Below are 17,627 nucleotides of genomic sequence, written 5' to 3' on the forward strand. Positions count from 1 at the left end.
AGGCATGCTTCTGCTAGGCAGAGCAAAGGTCAACATCCCTGTTTTTTTCTTCTACCTTCCACATAGTTTGTGTAACTAGCACGTCAACTGCCTAATCCTAAAAAGATTCATTCACAATCCTTGACCCAGCCACCAACGGTTCACTTTGCACACCGGCAGAAGGCTAGAGACTTTTTCAGGTAGGACTTTTAAATGCACCCCTTCCACAGCTATGTTCTTTCTCTCCACCTCAACATGTGTCCCATAAATGCCATGCTTTCAGAGGAAGACTCGTGACAGCTGATGTTTGGCTCACACCCCACTGAGATAGCACCAGCATCTCACATGCGTGTGGCTCAGCATCACAGCTTCTCCTTGTCTGTGGAGTCTCTGCCACACAGATCCAGGAAAGGCACCAGGGAGAAAAGCGGTGCTCAGAGCTGGGCCTCCAGCTAAGACTGTCCTCTTAGAGGGGACTGCCTGCACGGCAGCTTCCTCCTACTTCCCTGTCAAGTGACTGTGTGCGCAGGAGGAGTGATTGATGGAGGCTTCAGAGTTCAGGTAATTTAAGAGCCTGTATTATTACTGTAGGCAATAATAGTAAGTAGGAGCAATAAAAATACGTGAAATGACTAAGCAAATTCTCCCAGTGACCAACTGTGGCAAGGAAAACCATAAAACAATAGTGCATAGCCATTATTAACATAATATTAATCAAAGTCTATGAATTTCCTATGTTTTGTAGAAGGAAACTGGTGGCAAATACCCTGTCAGAGTGAACTGTATGTCACCAGGGAAATGGATTTATTATCTGCAATAAATTATCCTTCAAAAACATATGCAGTAAAAATATTAATTATGTATACTCACTGGAAGGTTTGCTTTTACAATGAATCCCCTGCAAACAGAAACAAAAATATTATAAAAGCTGAGGTTACAAAAAAAATTATTATCATTGTACACAAATAAACATACCTTAAACAAATAAACATATTCACAGTCCACAACAAAATACTTTTTGAGTTAAAAAAAAGGTTTTCAAAAACAGTGAAAATGCACATCACTACTGCATATGACAGCCTGATATATACAAGGACATAAGATCAGCATTATCCTTATTTTCATTATTTTGACTGAGGTGCAATTTTTGTAACAAGTATAACAGTTCCATCAAATACAGACATCATTTTAGCAGGTACTGCCATTTACACTGACCAAAAGCTTATTTATTGTTTTGCCAAACTTTACAATGGACTGCTTCATACCAGGGCAAAGAAACCAAGAAATTTCTTAATGGAACAGATCTAGAACACTATTGAATAGTATATGATTTTTAGAAGATCATACTAGACCAATGGAAGGAAGTATTACAGTAACTGCAAATTAAGTTCAGAAATAAGACTTGCCTTTTTATTTCTGAGAACTATCTGGCTCAGAATCCTGAAAATGAAATTACTCAGGCACAATACTTACCGTGTTCAAGCGTGAAAGTGTTTTTGTAAGAGGCAAAGTGAACCTGACACAGTTTTCAACAAGTTTACAGCTATCTTTCAAACAGACCACATCCTTTTTCCCAGTAAAATAAACACTTAGCCACACGCTAAAATTCTTTAGAGTATAAAAATAACAAATCTTATTTTGACTACTATGCATAACTTCTAAAAAAAGGCTATTACTTAGCCAGCAAATACTCTTTTCCGCTGTGCTGGGATTCATGTTTCTGACATCGCATTTATACCAGTATTCCTTTGTATAGGGCATATATGTTCCCCTCAGCTTTCCTTTAAAATCAGTGTCTCATCCACAGAGACACTTTTGTCACACCCACAAAATAAGCAGGCACACTTTATCTCCTCTGTTGTCAAATGGACTGGAGCTCCCAGTCCTATCAAAACATTTTAGGATCTTGCCAGTAAGCCTGTGAGTCTTAGAGTCAGCAAAAGCCTCTCAGTGGACATTTGGAAGTTCTCAAGTAGCAGACAAACGAGACTGCAGCCTGGGTAAGCATTAGCACATCACAAAATAGCTACAGCTTGGTCTTCCATGAGGCTTTTGTCCACATTTCTGTCCTCATCATAAACACAGCTGTAAAGCGAAATCGTATTATTTCTGCAGATGAGAAGCGACAGCATGTTAGCTACGCTGTGGCAGCTGCCTACAGTACCTGGGAAGGGCGTTTTCTGTCTTTCATTGCTGCCTTTTTCGCTAGATAAGCTTGCTAAATAAGGCCTTTAGAAAGCCAGTGACCAGTACCTAACCTGTACTAGTTCTCATTCCTTTGTCCTTTTGGCACTTTTATTTTTAATAATCACTTCTGGAGGTAAGTTGTCATCTTTTATGATTGGCAGTTTGCCACTATGACTCATAAAAGTGCAGATGCATAAAAGGTGGCAGTTTTAAACTACTTTTTATAGTAAGACAGAGATTGTCATATACTTTCATAGACTGAAGATTATCAAAATTATTTTTGACATTGTTAAAGATACTACTTTGGCTGCTTCTACACAATACTACAACACTCAGAGAAGTAGGGCCTGTTGCAGTACGACAAGGGGTAATGCTCTTAAACTAAGAAAGGGTAGATCTAGATTGGACCTAAGGAAGACATTTTTTCAATGAGGGTGGTGAGACACTGGAAGAGGTTGCCCAGAGAGGTGGTAGATGCCCCTTCCCTGGAAACATTCAAGGTCAGGTTGGAGTGGGCTCTGAGCAACCTGATCTAGTTGAAGATGTCACTACTCACTGCACGGGGGTTGGACTAGATGACCTTTACAGGTTCCTTCCAACCCAAACTGTTCTATGATTCTATAAAGGAAATCAAACTTCTTTACATAAATGTACTAAAACTGGAGTACTTCTATTTCGGTGGTTTTACAAATTCCTCAAATCCCCCTGAAGGATAGAAAAATGTAACTGATATGACCTCATTTCTGCTGTAATGTGTTCATATAAATGTTTGTCATTTATGAATTTTTTCTGCCCTCCTCAAAAGAAAAAGAATCATTTGTAGTCTGCTGATTCGCCCAATGCACATTCATCAATAGAAAGACTGTAACTTTCTGAATAATTCAGTGCAACACTAAACAAATAAAAGTGGAACATGCCAGCTCATATAAAACTACTGGAATTTTAACTGCTGTTTCAAAACCATAATTTTGAATTACTTCTAATCAAACACTGCAGGACTGTGCAGAAGGACAATTTGAATTCAGTTTCTTTTCTTGAGGTTCTCCATGGCCTTAGGGAGTGGATTAGACAAATATACAAAATGACTGCAAAAAATCTAGTGAGTTAGGGAGCTTTCTTGGTGAGAAAACCTAACTGTTGGATCAACTAATTGCTGAGCCACTGCTTACTGGAAGAAATTAATCTCTCATAAAGTTGATAATTTAGCAAATTACTTCCGTAATTTTAACTTCCCATTTTGCAGCCAGACTATTGAAAATATTTTGGTTAGGTGGCTTGAGAGAATTCCCAACTGCCAGTCAAAATTTCTGAGAATATCATCTTTAAACTAACATCTCTAACAGTTCTTTCTGGTTACAATAATGGTGCAAAAATACATTAAGAAAAAAATCAAGGTCCCATTGAAGTAAACAACAAAGATCTCACAAAACTCACAGGATTCAGCCTTTTACTCAAAGAAGGGCAGTGCTTTGGAGCCCCTGTTATGACACCTGAAAACTGCAAATCGTCTGTAAATAGATTATCTTCAGTTACAAATACGAAGAAAAAAACCTCACCCACTTCTGTGGGGCTGTGGGACAATGCAGAAATCCTCCTAAATCTTCTAGTCTATCCAATTAATTATTGTTTTTCACTGTTGCTCCAATGAATCCTATCATCTGAGCACTTCCCAGGACCATCCTGCATTTATTTTTTTATCGTCTCCACAGGAAAAAATAAACATATCCATCAGTGATTTTTGTTCTAGTAGGGAGATGTTTTGTCATTCTTTGGCACTTGGTTTTGTTCTGGGTGAGGAGTTGTTGGGAAGGTTTACATAAATAATCAAACATTTGCACAAACACTTGCCAGTTACAGCAAGCATTTGGTCACAGCTCAATTCCCTATTTTTAATAACTGTTTCTTTTTATTGTACAAGACCAAGGGGGGTTGAGGGTGGCATATTCTTTTATAATCATTTTGCAAAATAGTCAAAAGAGGCCATTTGTCTCAAAGAAGAACTCAAATAAATAAACCAAGTTCCTCTCCCACTTTCTATATCTTTTGTTTTCAGGAATTTTCAGCTACGAATACAATAGAAAGACATAATACACTAAAACCAGAATGGAAATTTTCTTCCCCTTTCACAAATGCCGTGGGTGTCTTTTATGCAAAAATAAGATCCTGAACATGATAGTACTTTTTACTCTCATACAGAGAGCATCTTTGATTCATATCTGCTTTGGCAAAGAGCCTAAGCAAAATATACTTACACAATGCACAAACAGTTAGGGATTTTCCTATTTCTCTAGGGTTTTCCCCATTTGTGGTATTACTCAACTATAGCTAGAGGTTATCTGAACAGACACCACCAACGTGCAGCATTCTGAATAGAAGGTGTGGTGCCAACTTTTTAGCTAGCACAGCAACTTCTCTTCAATCTAAGCTAATTGTAGTATCACATTGCTTTGTTTAAAGACTGTAGAGAAGAAAGTGAGATCAGCAGAGGTAGACTTGGATTTGGGGACACAGAGAGTATTTTCATGAATTAAAATTGCCAAGGAAAAGGAACAAAGATTAGACCTGCTTCCCATTTCCTCTTACATTGCCAGGCACTGAATCAAGCACAGAATTGTAGAAATGTCCTGTCATGCAGGAAAGACTGAGGCAAATTTGGTTCTGCAGTCTGTTAGTTTTTCATAGAAGAGGTGGCGGCAGCTCTTCCACAACTCTGTGAGTAATAGTAATATCTCTGAAAATGCCTTAAAATGTATTCTTTAACTGGAACCAGGTTGTCAGACACTTAACACTCAGTCATTAAGGTGCCTATTTCAAAGTCAGTGAATGCAGAGTGAACAGGTTTTCCCCCTTTTGAGAGCTCCTCAGTGGCAAAGCTGTTACCTACATTTCTACTTTAGGTTCTATTGTCTGAGAGGGCAGAAAAAAAGGAACATGACCATATTCTGATGTTGCCATCTGTTCCAGCAGTTTCTGCTCTTTGACCACCATTAGAAGTAAGCATAGGACTTCATGTGTTTTTACAACACGCGGAAAGTATGGTCTTGCAATAACTGATGCTGAATTTGTAGCCAAAAGGCTGATAAAGACGATTAACAATGTAGTTTTTTTGATTTCTAGTTGAGAGGGGATGCTCTGCACAAATCCAACTTATTCTGCACGCAATTAGAAAGGATGTTCCAGATCTGGGCCTAATACCCTGAAAACCACAGGTACCACATCATCTAATCTCTTTCAAAAACTGGTGAAGCTTAATGTTAAAATCAGTCAGACTTGCACTGATCCAGTAGCCAAGGCTGCTCTATAAGCCCTGTTCTTTGCCAGCACCAAAACTTTTAATTTCTAATGTAAGCACAATAATAGTTATCTTGTATTGACTTTTGATTGAGCCCATTATCTTTTCACTTAAATAAAATCATGAATCATAGAATATCTCAGGTTGGAAATGACCCATAAGGATCATCAAGTACAACTCCCTGCTCCTCACAGGACTACCTAAAACTAAACCGTATGACTAAGAGCATCATCCAGATGCTCCTTGAATTCTGACAGGCTTGGTGCTGTGACCACTTCCCTGGGGAGCCTGTTCCATTGATTGACCACCCTCCTAGTGAAGAATATTTTCCTAATGGGTGCTTTCCACCCTGGAATATACTTTCCAGTTATCTACAACCAGTAATACACCTTTTCTCAGCTTTTTTTGCAAGAGTATAGAAGCCAAACTCTTATTCCTCTCTAATAAAACAAGATTTCCTTCTACCATTACCCTTCTCTGCAGCCGTTTCTACTTTAATGTAAATGTCCAAACGGAGTGACCAGAACCACACACAGTTCTGAATACAGTTTCCCTTTAGGATGTATTTGGTGCCTTGTAAATTTGGTGCCTTCGCAATATTCTTTTTCTCAGTTGGGAGCACCACAACTATGTCATATCAGTAGTTATCCTCCAGTACAGAGAGGGAGGTACTTACCCTCTTCTATGCAAACAATCCAGCAGCAGCCTTCCCTTCTCCATCTGCTCACCTCATTCAGTTCACGGAGGGAAGAGCCTACAGATGCCACGCCATAAGAGCCGTAAATGATTCTCATGGCCTCTAGTGAAAAAACTGGCAATGCTAATGTGATCGCCTCCATGAAGAAAAAGATTTTTGAGCAATGGACAGCCACACTCAAAGTGATGTGGATCTATATGATTTGAACTTTGGATGGAAACAGAGAGGATTCAAAGCTGTAACATAAGCTCCTCAGACTATCAACAAATGACTGCAATTTCCTTCATAGAGACCCTCGACCCCAGATAATATCTAGGGAGAACTTCACAAATGAAAACAACTGAGTATGCTTTAGCTTTTTCCAGAGCTGTTTTCACAGGCAAAATAGATAACAGCTTTGCACTTCACATGTCCTTGATGCTGGTGGAGATTGGAACCTCAATGGACTTTTCTCATTCTAGTCCTATAAAGGCTACCCCTGTATTTATCTTACCAAATATAAGGAAACAGAATTCTTTACAGTAAGAGGAAGCACAGGGATAACACAATGATTCCCATCCCACTAGAAAAATTCTTAACTATATCATGGACAATTATTTACACAAAAAAGCACGTTATTGGAAATGAGTGAAAAAGAAAAATAATGGGCCTATGGAACACACTTGGCAATTTTATTAAATTGTAGTTATATTTACTGAGAACTAGAGGAATTATACTGATTAATACACATAATATGAATATTTAGAACTGTTTAAAATTCATAGGTCGTACTGCTGATAGTGTCCCCAAAAGACTTTTTCTCAAAAGGAGCATCTGTATTTGTTTTGATGTCATGTGTAATTGCATTCATTGCCAAGGTAAAACTATCTTACTGATGATCCTTTTTAATTTTTGCCAGACCACAAGGTTGTTCTTCAATTTTTATTGACACTGTGGTGATCAGATACATGTGAACAGGGATCAGTTAAGTAATCATAAGAGGAAACATTTGGCCTGTTATCCATGCAGAAAAGGAATAGGCACCTGAACTTACGGAAAAGCATTACTTTTGACTACTTTAAACTACTGCTTCTACAATAGCACCTGGATGATGCTCGATTTTTTTACAGAATGCTAAAAACAAAACAGCTGAGTCCTGCCTACGCATTATGCAGCCCTGAGTCTCTCTGCATGCGTCCCAAGCTGAACAAGAACCATTCCAGCACATTAGTGCAGTGCTGAACCTGAGAAGATAAGTGCTGCTGAGAAGTGGGATATTAAGCTCAGGGTCAGTACAGTGCTAACAATGTCACACACTTTTTGGATGATACCTGGCTTGTGCCCATCCAACAGAGCAAGGTAATGTCTTGCCTGTGTTAACACGATATTGATGTGCTCTCAACTAAATAGTGAACTGACAATGAAAAAACAGGGAAGGGATTACTAGTTTTATTGAAGATTATTGGCCAGTCTTCAGCAAGGCTTCACAGTGGTCTAAAGCATAGCCTTTTACCAATCTTTGTTTCCTGCACTATTTGCCACTTCATACATATATGCAAATGTACAGACTCTGTCCTCTACAACCTGCTCTTTGTCACACGGCCAACGCTTCCTTTACACAAAGTCTAGCAGTACTTGAGTAATGCAGGAGCACATGACTAACACAAGACCCTCAGGCCCTTCAGATTTTTGCCCTTCTGTTTGCCTGCTAGTATACAGGTACAACAGAGAGTTCTGTCTTCACAGCATGCATATCTTTCTGCACTGTACTGATGTAGAGGAATCCTGTTCCCATATTTTAACTGGACTGTCCCATATTTTAGCTGGACTGCATGTGGCATATAATGTCTTCTGACCATTACTGTGGCTACATGGCTTTATCTTTTTTACAGAGCAGAACAAGTGAAAGAGTTGGCAGCACAGTAATTATATTTCTGGGAACTGTTTGCAGTGACATGCATTTATCCTATAAGTGAATGTCCTGTCAAAACAACATTGCTATGAGGTCTCACAACTGGGAAGAATACTCCCCCCTTGTATTTTTTTTAAGTGAATTGTATTTAAAAATAATGTTGTGATACAAAAAGGACCTACACAGAAACCACTTGCTTTTAAATTTACTGGACCAAAGGGAGCTATGACAGTCAGAAATAAAAGCTGCCTGTTCTATTGTATGCTTCAACTCTAGGACTAGAAACAGAATTTGCTTGAAGCAAAAATATGCTCTAGCTTCTTTTTTTAAGAAATAAAAAACAAAACAAAAAAAATTGTCAATCATTTTGATGTCATGTTTCATAAAATTTTAATACAAGTTGTTAACCAACAGAATTACATACAATAGACAAAGTAAAATTAAAATGCACTTTGAATGCCATACCCTCAGCTGGTGTAAATCAGCACCATCCCACACACAGAGTGTCAAAAATTTCAGACCACTCAGCTACTTGAAAGGACAACTAATCTACCAAATCAGCACTTCTAATCTAACAATGAGACGGGGACACTCTAGCACAGCATTAACGGTTATTTCAATGAATGACTGGCGATCTCATACAGAGGATGATAAAAAGGAATCAAAGAAATTCAGGGTGGAAGAAGTCTCTGGAGGTCACCAAGTCCAGCCTTCTGCTAGAAGCAGTACTATCACCAACACCACTTCAAGTCAGTCATTACTTTGGCCATTTCTTGAAAAACTGGAGGACATAGATTCCACAAGCTCTCCAGACAACTATGGATTGTTCATGCTTTGAGGTTAGGATGGTGGAACAATCTCTGTAGCCCAGAAGAGCCTACAAGAAAAACTTAGTCAAGATCCCTCAGCAGCGCTGACAGCACTGAGACTTACAGCCTCAGAGGTGCCTGGAACCTGGAGGCAATGAGATTGCCACAGAAAAGGTAAAAGAAAAAAAGAAAAGCCAGAACCGAAGTGAAAATTATGAGAAGAGACCCTCCAGGATAGAATTACTCTTCCTGCTGCTGCTGGAGGCGGTGATTAATTCTTTTGGAAATACTTACTTTTCTTTTGGCCTGAAGATCTTTTTCTATTCCAGTTACTGTCATCTTATACATCCTAACACTACTGCTCAGCAAAGAGGGAACACATTGCAGGCCTGGCTTTCCAGTGCTCTGGCATACAAGCAAAGTCCTCGATGTTTTGCTCTAGGCAATTCCTCGCTTTGCTTAAGTTTAGGGTCAGTCCCAGGAGCAGAACAGTGCTCTGCTGTACACTTTGACCTTTATAATAAATGCCATACTGCTCACATTCACAAATTGTGTAGGACTATGGTTGAGTGAAACTCTTTCCAATGATTTGAATGAACTTTGAATCAGATCCAAGTCAGAAAAAAACTTTTTGCCTGTTGTGGTGCGTTGACCCTCGCTGGATGCCAGGTGCCCACCAAAGCCAATCTACCACTCCCCTCCTCAACTGGGCAGGGGAAAGAAAATGTAACAAAAGGTTCATCAATCAAGATACGGGCAGGGAGATCACTCACCAAGTACCATCATGGGCAAAACAGACTCAGCTTGGGGAAATTTATTTAATTTATTACCAATTAAATCAGAGCAAGATAATGAAAAAATAAAAGCTAAATCTTAAAACGCTGTCCCCCATCCCCTCCCTTTACCCCAGGCTCAGCTTTACCCCCGATTTTCTCTACCTCCTCCCGCCACTTGGCGTAGGAAGATGGGGAACAGGGGGTGTGGTCACTTCATCACACACTGTCTCTGCTATTCCTTCCTCCTCACAGGGAGGACTCCTCACACTCTTCCCCTGCTCCAGCATGAGGTCCTTCCCACAGGAGACAGTTCTCCATGAACTTCTCCCACGAGTCCTTCCCATGGGCTGCAGTTCTTCACAAACACTGCAGCACGGGTCCCTTCCATGCAGTGCCGTCCTTCAGTTACAGACTGCTCCAGCATTGGTTCCCCCATGGGGTCACAAGTCCTGCCAGCAAAATTGTTCCAGTGTGGGTTCCTCTCTCCACAGGTCCTGACAGCAGCCTGCTCTAGCACGGGCTTCCCACAGGGTCACAGCCTCCTTCCGTCATCCCCCAGTCCAGCATGGGGTCCTCAACAGGCTGCAGGCAGATGTCTGCTCCACTGTCAACCTCCATGGGCTGCAGGCACAGCCTGCCTCATCGTGGTCTTCACCATGGGCTGCAAGGGAATCTCTGCTCCAGTACCTGGAGCACCTCCTCCCCCTCCTCCTTCAATGACCTTGGGTCTGCAGAGTTGTTTCTCTTACGTATTCACACTCCCCTCTTCTGGTTGCAGTTGCTGTTGCATCGCAACTTTTTCCCCTTCTTAAATACGTTATCACTGAGGTGCTACCACCATCATCGATGGGCCATGGCCAATGGTGGATCTGTCTTGGAGCTAGCTCACATTGACTCCATCAGACATAGGGGAAACTTTTAGCAGCTTCTCACAGAAGCCCCCAACCACCACAACCTTACCACACAAACCCAATACACCTACACAAACTTCAGCTTTGCCCATGAGAAAAGGGTCACATAATTTCCAAGTAAGGCACTTTCTCTGTATGGATTCTGCATTACTTCTGGTATTAAAATGAAGCCAAAATTTGCAGTCATTTGCAAAGTAAGATTGAGTCAGCCAAATCTAAAAGAGGATTTAGGTACCTGAAACATGATTTAAGCAAACTGTAGTAATCTCAGCCAAACAACATGATCCATGACACCCTAATAATTGCCACCTAACAGGGGCACGTAAGCTTATCAGGCACCTTCCTTTCTGATTTGAAAGCTTCCTGGATGCATGTAGTTTGCTGTTTAGTTCATGACCAGAATGAAACTGTAAATGACATCCAGCTCATGCCAAAGGTCTTTGGGATAGCATACATGCTCTTGTAAAACATGCACATCGCCCAGCATAGCAGGTAGCTGGAGGATATTTAATAGTAACAGAGGTTAAATGAAAAAAACTCAAGCTTAGCTTCTTTCAGACTGGAAATATTAGAAGATGAAAGCAGAATATGGGCATATTCCAGCTTTTATATGCCATTTTTCAAGACCTTAGCTCAAGGGACCACCAGCTTCAACATCTTCCTTAATCTGAAGCAGTTCTAACCCTAAATTGTCTGTTCACCATGCTGCCCAGTAAATGAGAGGGTTTCCCAGGCCTACTGTCAAAGCAGTGATACTGTATAGAGAGGAAATGAAAGTACAGTGGTCTGAGAGAAGGACAGGCAAGATGCAGTGTAGTTTTTAAAGCTAAGTGCTTTCGACATTCAAATGGGAGATCTGTTTCCTACTTCAAAGGCTACCTAGATTTTATTTTAAGCAGTTATCAGAAAAAAAAAAAAAAAAAAAAAAAAAAAAACACCAGAAACTCAGAAACTGAAACTTTGGAAGAGTGGCTCTCCACAGCTACTCTAATAAAGAACATCAAACTGGCTCATAACTCAGGTGCCTGGGCTCTAGAGAGTGGAGATCAGACTAACCTGATGCTTAACTTTTTCCCTTGCCTAACTTGAGGCAGCACAATGCTGAATATGCAGGTTTCTCACACTGCCCTGACAAGTTGCTAATGCTTTCTCATGATCTCCATTTAATCTGTATTTAATAACCTGGAATCATAGGAAAGGAGCAGGGTCATAGAATAGGTGAATGTTGCACAGAAACTATCCTGAAATGTTGGGGGTGGAGGGGCTTCAAAAGAAAAATGAATTTGCTAATCCCAACCCTGCCAGCATGGATCACAAAGTCATAATAAAATTTAGAACAGCAAAATGCACTTGACAATAATTTCTTCTAACAGTTCCAAGACTTTGGAGGCTACGTGTCAGGGCTGAGACACCCTTCAAAGCCATGGAGAGAAATGCAGGAGCACATGCTTCTGGTTTTTGTAGCTCCCATAAAAACGGTGTTTCTCCCTCTTCTTAGACAGAGAAAAATTTCAAACCTAAACAAACTTGGAATTACCCCTGATATTATAGCTCTTCCTGCTGAGAAATATTCTTAAATGTTGAATTTGGTTTTATTCTAGCCTAAGCTTGTTATGTTGTTGTGTAAGAATGTAAGGCCATACAAATGATCCCTCAGGCCATGCTAGAAGCAGTGGTAGTCTTGGATGGCAGTCCTGAGAGGCCACTGCATCCTTCCTGGTGCCACAGTATCAGTTAAGAAACTGCTTCCATTAAAGATGGAATGATGTTAAGCCTTAAAGATGCCTGGCTATCTCTAATTATGCTTGCTTGACTTACAGAAACACTCTAGCCACAGCAAAATGAGGAAAATCTTCTTAGTACATGTACATTAAAAACTTTTTTTCACAGCTGTATAGTTGAAATTTTTTGACAGAGAGGATTATTTCCTAACTATTCATATTTGTATTATTATGGCATCCAAAAGTCTTAATCCTACATCAGAAATCTTAAACCATAATCCATGCATACATGCTTTTCCTCTCCTATCAAGAGAGAATCCCTGCATACACGCCTTTCTACTCCTATCAAGAGCAACAAAAGCCAAAAACACCTTTCTCTGAAAGAACTAGCAGTGTGAAAAATCAAAAAACATTCAAAATCTGCCATGTAGAAAAGACCTACTGAAAGCATCTATTCTGTGTATTCCAGCTGAAACATTTGCATTTTGAGATAACTGATAATAGAAGCTTGTTATGAATAGATTTGCAAATGCTAAGGAAGAATAGATCACATAAAATGCAAAGTCAAAAATAATTACTCAAAAAAGTCATTACATAGTCTATTTCTCTTTTTACTATTCGCTCATAATTTTGGGAGGGGTTGAGGGGGGAGAAAAACTATGGAATGATCATATAGTTTGACTTTATCTTGGGTAACTTCCACATACTGTAGTTGCTAAAGTTAGCACAGTCCAATTAAAGGAGGCAGACGTCCAAAAGTAAGGCTTCCAAAGAAACAGGATTCTACCAACGTTACAACAGCAGCATTGTTTCACCTGACTCTCCTGATCATGCTGTTGTCCCTAGAGGCAGCAATAATTCCTGGGCACGGCCTCAGCTTAATAAACCCATCAAGTGTTCAGTACTTTCATATGTTGCTTCACCCTATGTCTCATTTTTAATGATAGCCCTTACTCACTGAAAACCACCTATGCCACACATTCACCTAAAAAGTGTATGTGTATTTTTACCCCTAAGTGGAAGAGAAAATAAGCTACAAAGGCAGAATGTAAGGTAACACAGATATGACCATGCTCCAAAAATTATTCTATCATATATAAATAAAATATAATTGGGGGGGGGGGGGGGGGGGGGGGGGGAGGGGAGGGAATACAAGAACACATACCACTGGCCAAAACTAAGCATGAAGCATGATACTATAACGAAAATTGCAAAAATTAATTTAAAACCCCACAAACCACAAATGGGGAAACATTATAATACAAAATAATCAAACTTTGAAAAGTAATGGAGAAAACTGTCATTGCAGTAATGGAAGAAGGACCAGCAGGTCAGGGAGATGAGGAAGTGGGAAAAAGATCAAGGAAGTTTGCATATGTAGGGGTGAAAGGGAAAAACAAAACTGGAGACAGTGAAATGTATTAACTGCAATAAATTCTATTTCCTCAAAGTTTTTCCAAGAAAAGACAATGAACACACATCTAGTACTGTACAATGTTGTTTATGTGATTCATCTTTCTGAAAATATGCAGGCAAGTAGGGGCAACTCCAGGACAGCCAGTTTTCCAGAAATGATTGAAATTTACCACACATATTCAAAGCAACTAAGTTGAAATATTTTCTTGCAAGAGAAAGAGCCACAGATAATTTTCAAAGTAAAACATTTTCTTCATTTCTATATAGACACTTTCTGAATTGGATGGTATGTCCCATACAGTTTTCACAGTGAGTCCCATATTTTGCATGCTGAAAGGGCAGGATATACAATACAGCAAGACAGGTCTTTGGCTCTGTTGACTGTTCCAAAGGAATAAGTTAAATAAGACTTGAAAGACCACCTTTAGTTCCAACAAAAAAGAAAATGATGAATGTAAACAGAGATGATAGGGTTAGAAAAGAACTCAAGATGCCATCTACTCTACATTTCTGCCTTAGGAAGAATAACCTTTATCTGAGACATGTATGAGATATTTTCTTAGCATGTATGGAGATCTCTATAAGCTCCGCTGGCAACCTATTCCAGTGCTCAGCATCATTAGTTACTGTGACTTTCCAGTTTATTCTTGACCTCAGAAAATTCTGGCAGTTGTGAAGGCAGGGTCAGGGCTGTGATGCATCTGTATCATATCTGAGTATACGTGAATTTACCGGTTCTGCAGTCATTCCTAGCCAAGTAGTTCAGAGCTGGTCTGGAACTTCCTTAGCAACACGCTGCTCTTCAGAGCATATTTTCTGTTTTGTGTTTTTAAGATGGCAAATTATTTCCTGGTTTTCAAAAAGCAGACAATAAATGTTAACAACAAAAAAAATTACAAGAAAAAATATTTTCCTGAAAATATGAAAACTACTACGAAAACATCTGTGCCAGATGGATGATGGTAAAGCAAGGTGTAGAACTTCAAATGTGGATTCCTGGTTTGAACAGCCTGGTAGCCACAGCACAGAACATGGACATTCATGGCTCCCAGAAATCAAATGATTTTTGGTCAGATATAAGAAGAAATTCCATTCTTAGGTCCAAATTACCTGCCTATCTAGGAGTGAAGCCTAGCTTCTCAATGCTGAGCCAAAAAGCCAGGAGAGCACCCAAAGCTATGCTTAGAAAGAAGTCTTCTAAAACCTCTTATTGGTCCTTCTCATTTTTGATTGTCCCTGGTTCTCTCCCCTGCACAGGCATTCTGGCAAGAGAGGGAAAACGGGACAGTATAAACAAACATGGCAAAGCAACAAGTACAGCATTGCCAGCTCCAGCAAATGTACAAATTAAGCTAATCCTAGACCTTACTGCCTAGATTTGATCAAATTACAAGTAGCTTTCCAATTGCAAATCCATCAGTCAGCCAGCAATATTCTACAGCTGTAGAAAGCACCTGTTCCCAAAGCTCAGTATTCAACATTGAGTTTTGGGTCCAAATGGAGGAAGGATATATTCCCTCCCTAGAGATTTGTGAGCTGAAGTTCACTGCCAAAGGTCAGCTGCTTCCATCTCCTGCTGAGCTTACTTATATACCCCTTGACTTTTTTAATATCTTCCTCCTGCTATAGGTACTGATTGCACATACTTATGTTGATATCTCACAGTGGTGAAGCTTCTAGTACTGCCTTGTGTTTCAGTTTCAGGACACCTTGTCATGTCCTGTACCAATATCTGTTAATCTTCTGCCCCCAACTTTCATGATTATCTGTAGTGCCTCCATTCTTGCCGCTCCAGTGGCTTATCTCTTTCCAGACCTTGTAACCTTTTTTCCAGAGCTCTTGAGGAAGAAGCGAGAAAGAAAAAAACCCAAAAGCTACTGTTGCATTTTTTTTCAAGTTCTGAATTACAGAGCTTTCTCCATCTCCACCTCTCCTGAAGTAAGTGCTGGTAGATGCTCTAATAATGACGTACGCTATAAAGTTTTGGAAGTCCCCACTTGTATCTGTCACTGGCTTTTTTCTTCTCAGGAGGTCAGGAAATGGGATGGTACCCAACCAGTTGCATAGGATACAGCAGGAAACATAGAAACTAAGTGTCATTGCCAAGCTATTTATAACCTTAAGAGCAAATGTTAAACACAGTCCAAGAGATAAGTCACCTAAACTTGCTAAACTGCAGCTCTCCTGGCTACCAGCACAGAAGGCAAGCAGGGATATCTAAGCAAATGGGTTAATATCACTCTGATACAGTGACTCAATATGAATGAGCCTCTTAAGTATGACTGCTTTGACTAACAAGTACTTAACATTTAATTATAGTATTGAAAGCACTTAATTAAAACACATAATTAAGACACATCACACAGGAAGGTCAGCACTGTTTTGTACTTGTGAACACTGGAGAAAGGAAATCACTTGAATAGGGCCACATAAATGAGTCAGTGACAGGCAGGGATGAAAAACTCGGGCTTTCTATCTAGGGCATGCTCTGGTGGATTGTGCTGCATCTCAGCAAATACTAGCAGAGGACATGTTCTATATTTTTATGCATCTCCTCCAATCAGGTACATCAACGCATAGGCAAAAAAGTCTGGGGTGAATCATCTTCCTAGACTGGGACTTCACACTGTATGTACCTCTCTCACTCACTCTGAGGAAGCCAGGTCTCTCTGATCAGGCTCTGTAGACACTTTAGACATTCCATGTCTAAAATCAGTTTTTCAAACAGATTTTAGAGAACAACTTAATTATGTCACCTAGATTATCATGTTTGGTTTTTAGAGGCTTGGGATTACTTTTAAAACATTAATTGCTTACCTTAGTAATGAACGAAGAATGCCAATTTATTTCAGCTGTTAGTGGCCTAAGGCCTGTATTATAATCACTGGTTTTGCAGTGTGTAGTATTCAGCAAGAACGGACTGATCCATGGCGTAAATATCCAGTAAAGAAACACCACGTATAAATAGCAGGAACAGGCAGCAGCTATATCAAGAATTTGCTGCCTATAATCTTTATAACTGCAAAGAAATCCCAGATTCAGTTTAGGGTTTCCTTCTCTATCCGTGGACTTTGGAAATGTTACTACATTTAATGGCAGACAATGCAAATAACTATTTCATAGTTTTCTGGAGATCTTTTTTTTAAAAAAAAATATAGTGCTCTCAATCTTTACTAGCTGCTGAGTCAAATTTGGCCTAAGCCTTTCTTTGTGTACAGCCTGCAAACAATGTGGATTGTAAAGTGAGTAGGGCACAAACCCAATTTCAATTGCAGGCTGGGATTCCCCTATGCTTTTACAAGGAAACTTGGTTGATAACTGTGTTTGCTACTGGGTGAGGCATGGAGACCAAGCCCATTGTGTTTAACCTTTGCATATCAGAATATCATTTGGGCTCTAAAGCCAAGCCACTAAAACAAGGAAGGAAAAATAAATCATAACACATAATAAAAGCTTTGCTGTTCCTTTGCCACCAATCAACCCACAGTTGCGTATTTTCATGCTGTTTAAATTTTCATGTAATACTTGCATAAACATCTGATGTTCTTTTGGTTTTTCCTTTCCTGTACTGAAAAGACGTACAGTTTGTGGTATAGTAATGAAACCTGGATATTGCCTTATACAAGCCAATGCAAGGATATCTTGCTGAATATTCGTAGCAAATTAATAATGATTCATGAAGTTGCAATAGGATTCAAAATCTAAAAAATTCATAGTGAAGGGGTTTTAAGTCATATATGTCAAAACAGTTATGACACTATTTCCCTCTTAAGTATAACCAATGCTTTATTCTGATTAGGAGTACCCAAGGAAATCAAAACTGCTTACAAATATTCAAGGGAGATAGCTACCCTATAATCTAGTCTGTTGGTCAAACTCAACAGTTTCAGTTATTAAACCTGCTCACAACTTTCTGACAATATCCACAGTTTGAAAAATGCAGAAAAA

The 17,627-nt window shown here is 39.6% G+C and overlaps 1 protein-coding gene across 3 annotated transcripts in view; it reads right to left on the reverse strand.

The window, feature by feature from the left end:
- The window catches only part of IL17REL (interleukin 17 receptor E like), a 48,820-nt gene that overhangs the window by 28,141 nt on the left and 3,052 nt on the right, over positions 1 to 17,627 (reverse strand). For 2 of the 3 annotated variants that reach the window (XM_056341902.1, XM_056341901.1), the window contains exon 2: positions 850 to 877. The exons of the other annotated variant lie outside the window; for it this stretch is intronic. In XM_056341902.1, the coding sequence (XP_056197877.1) occupies positions 850 to 877 (28 nt within the window). The remainder of the gene's footprint in view (positions 1 to 849; positions 878 to 17,627) is intronic. 3 annotated transcript variants of the gene reach the window in all.

This window comes from Falco biarmicus, chromosome 5 (genome assembly GCF_023638135.1).
Source record: "Falco biarmicus isolate bFalBia1 chromosome 5, bFalBia1.pri, whole genome shotgun sequence".
NCBI classification, from domain to species: domain Eukaryota; kingdom Metazoa; phylum Chordata; class Aves; order Falconiformes; family Falconidae; genus Falco; species Falco biarmicus.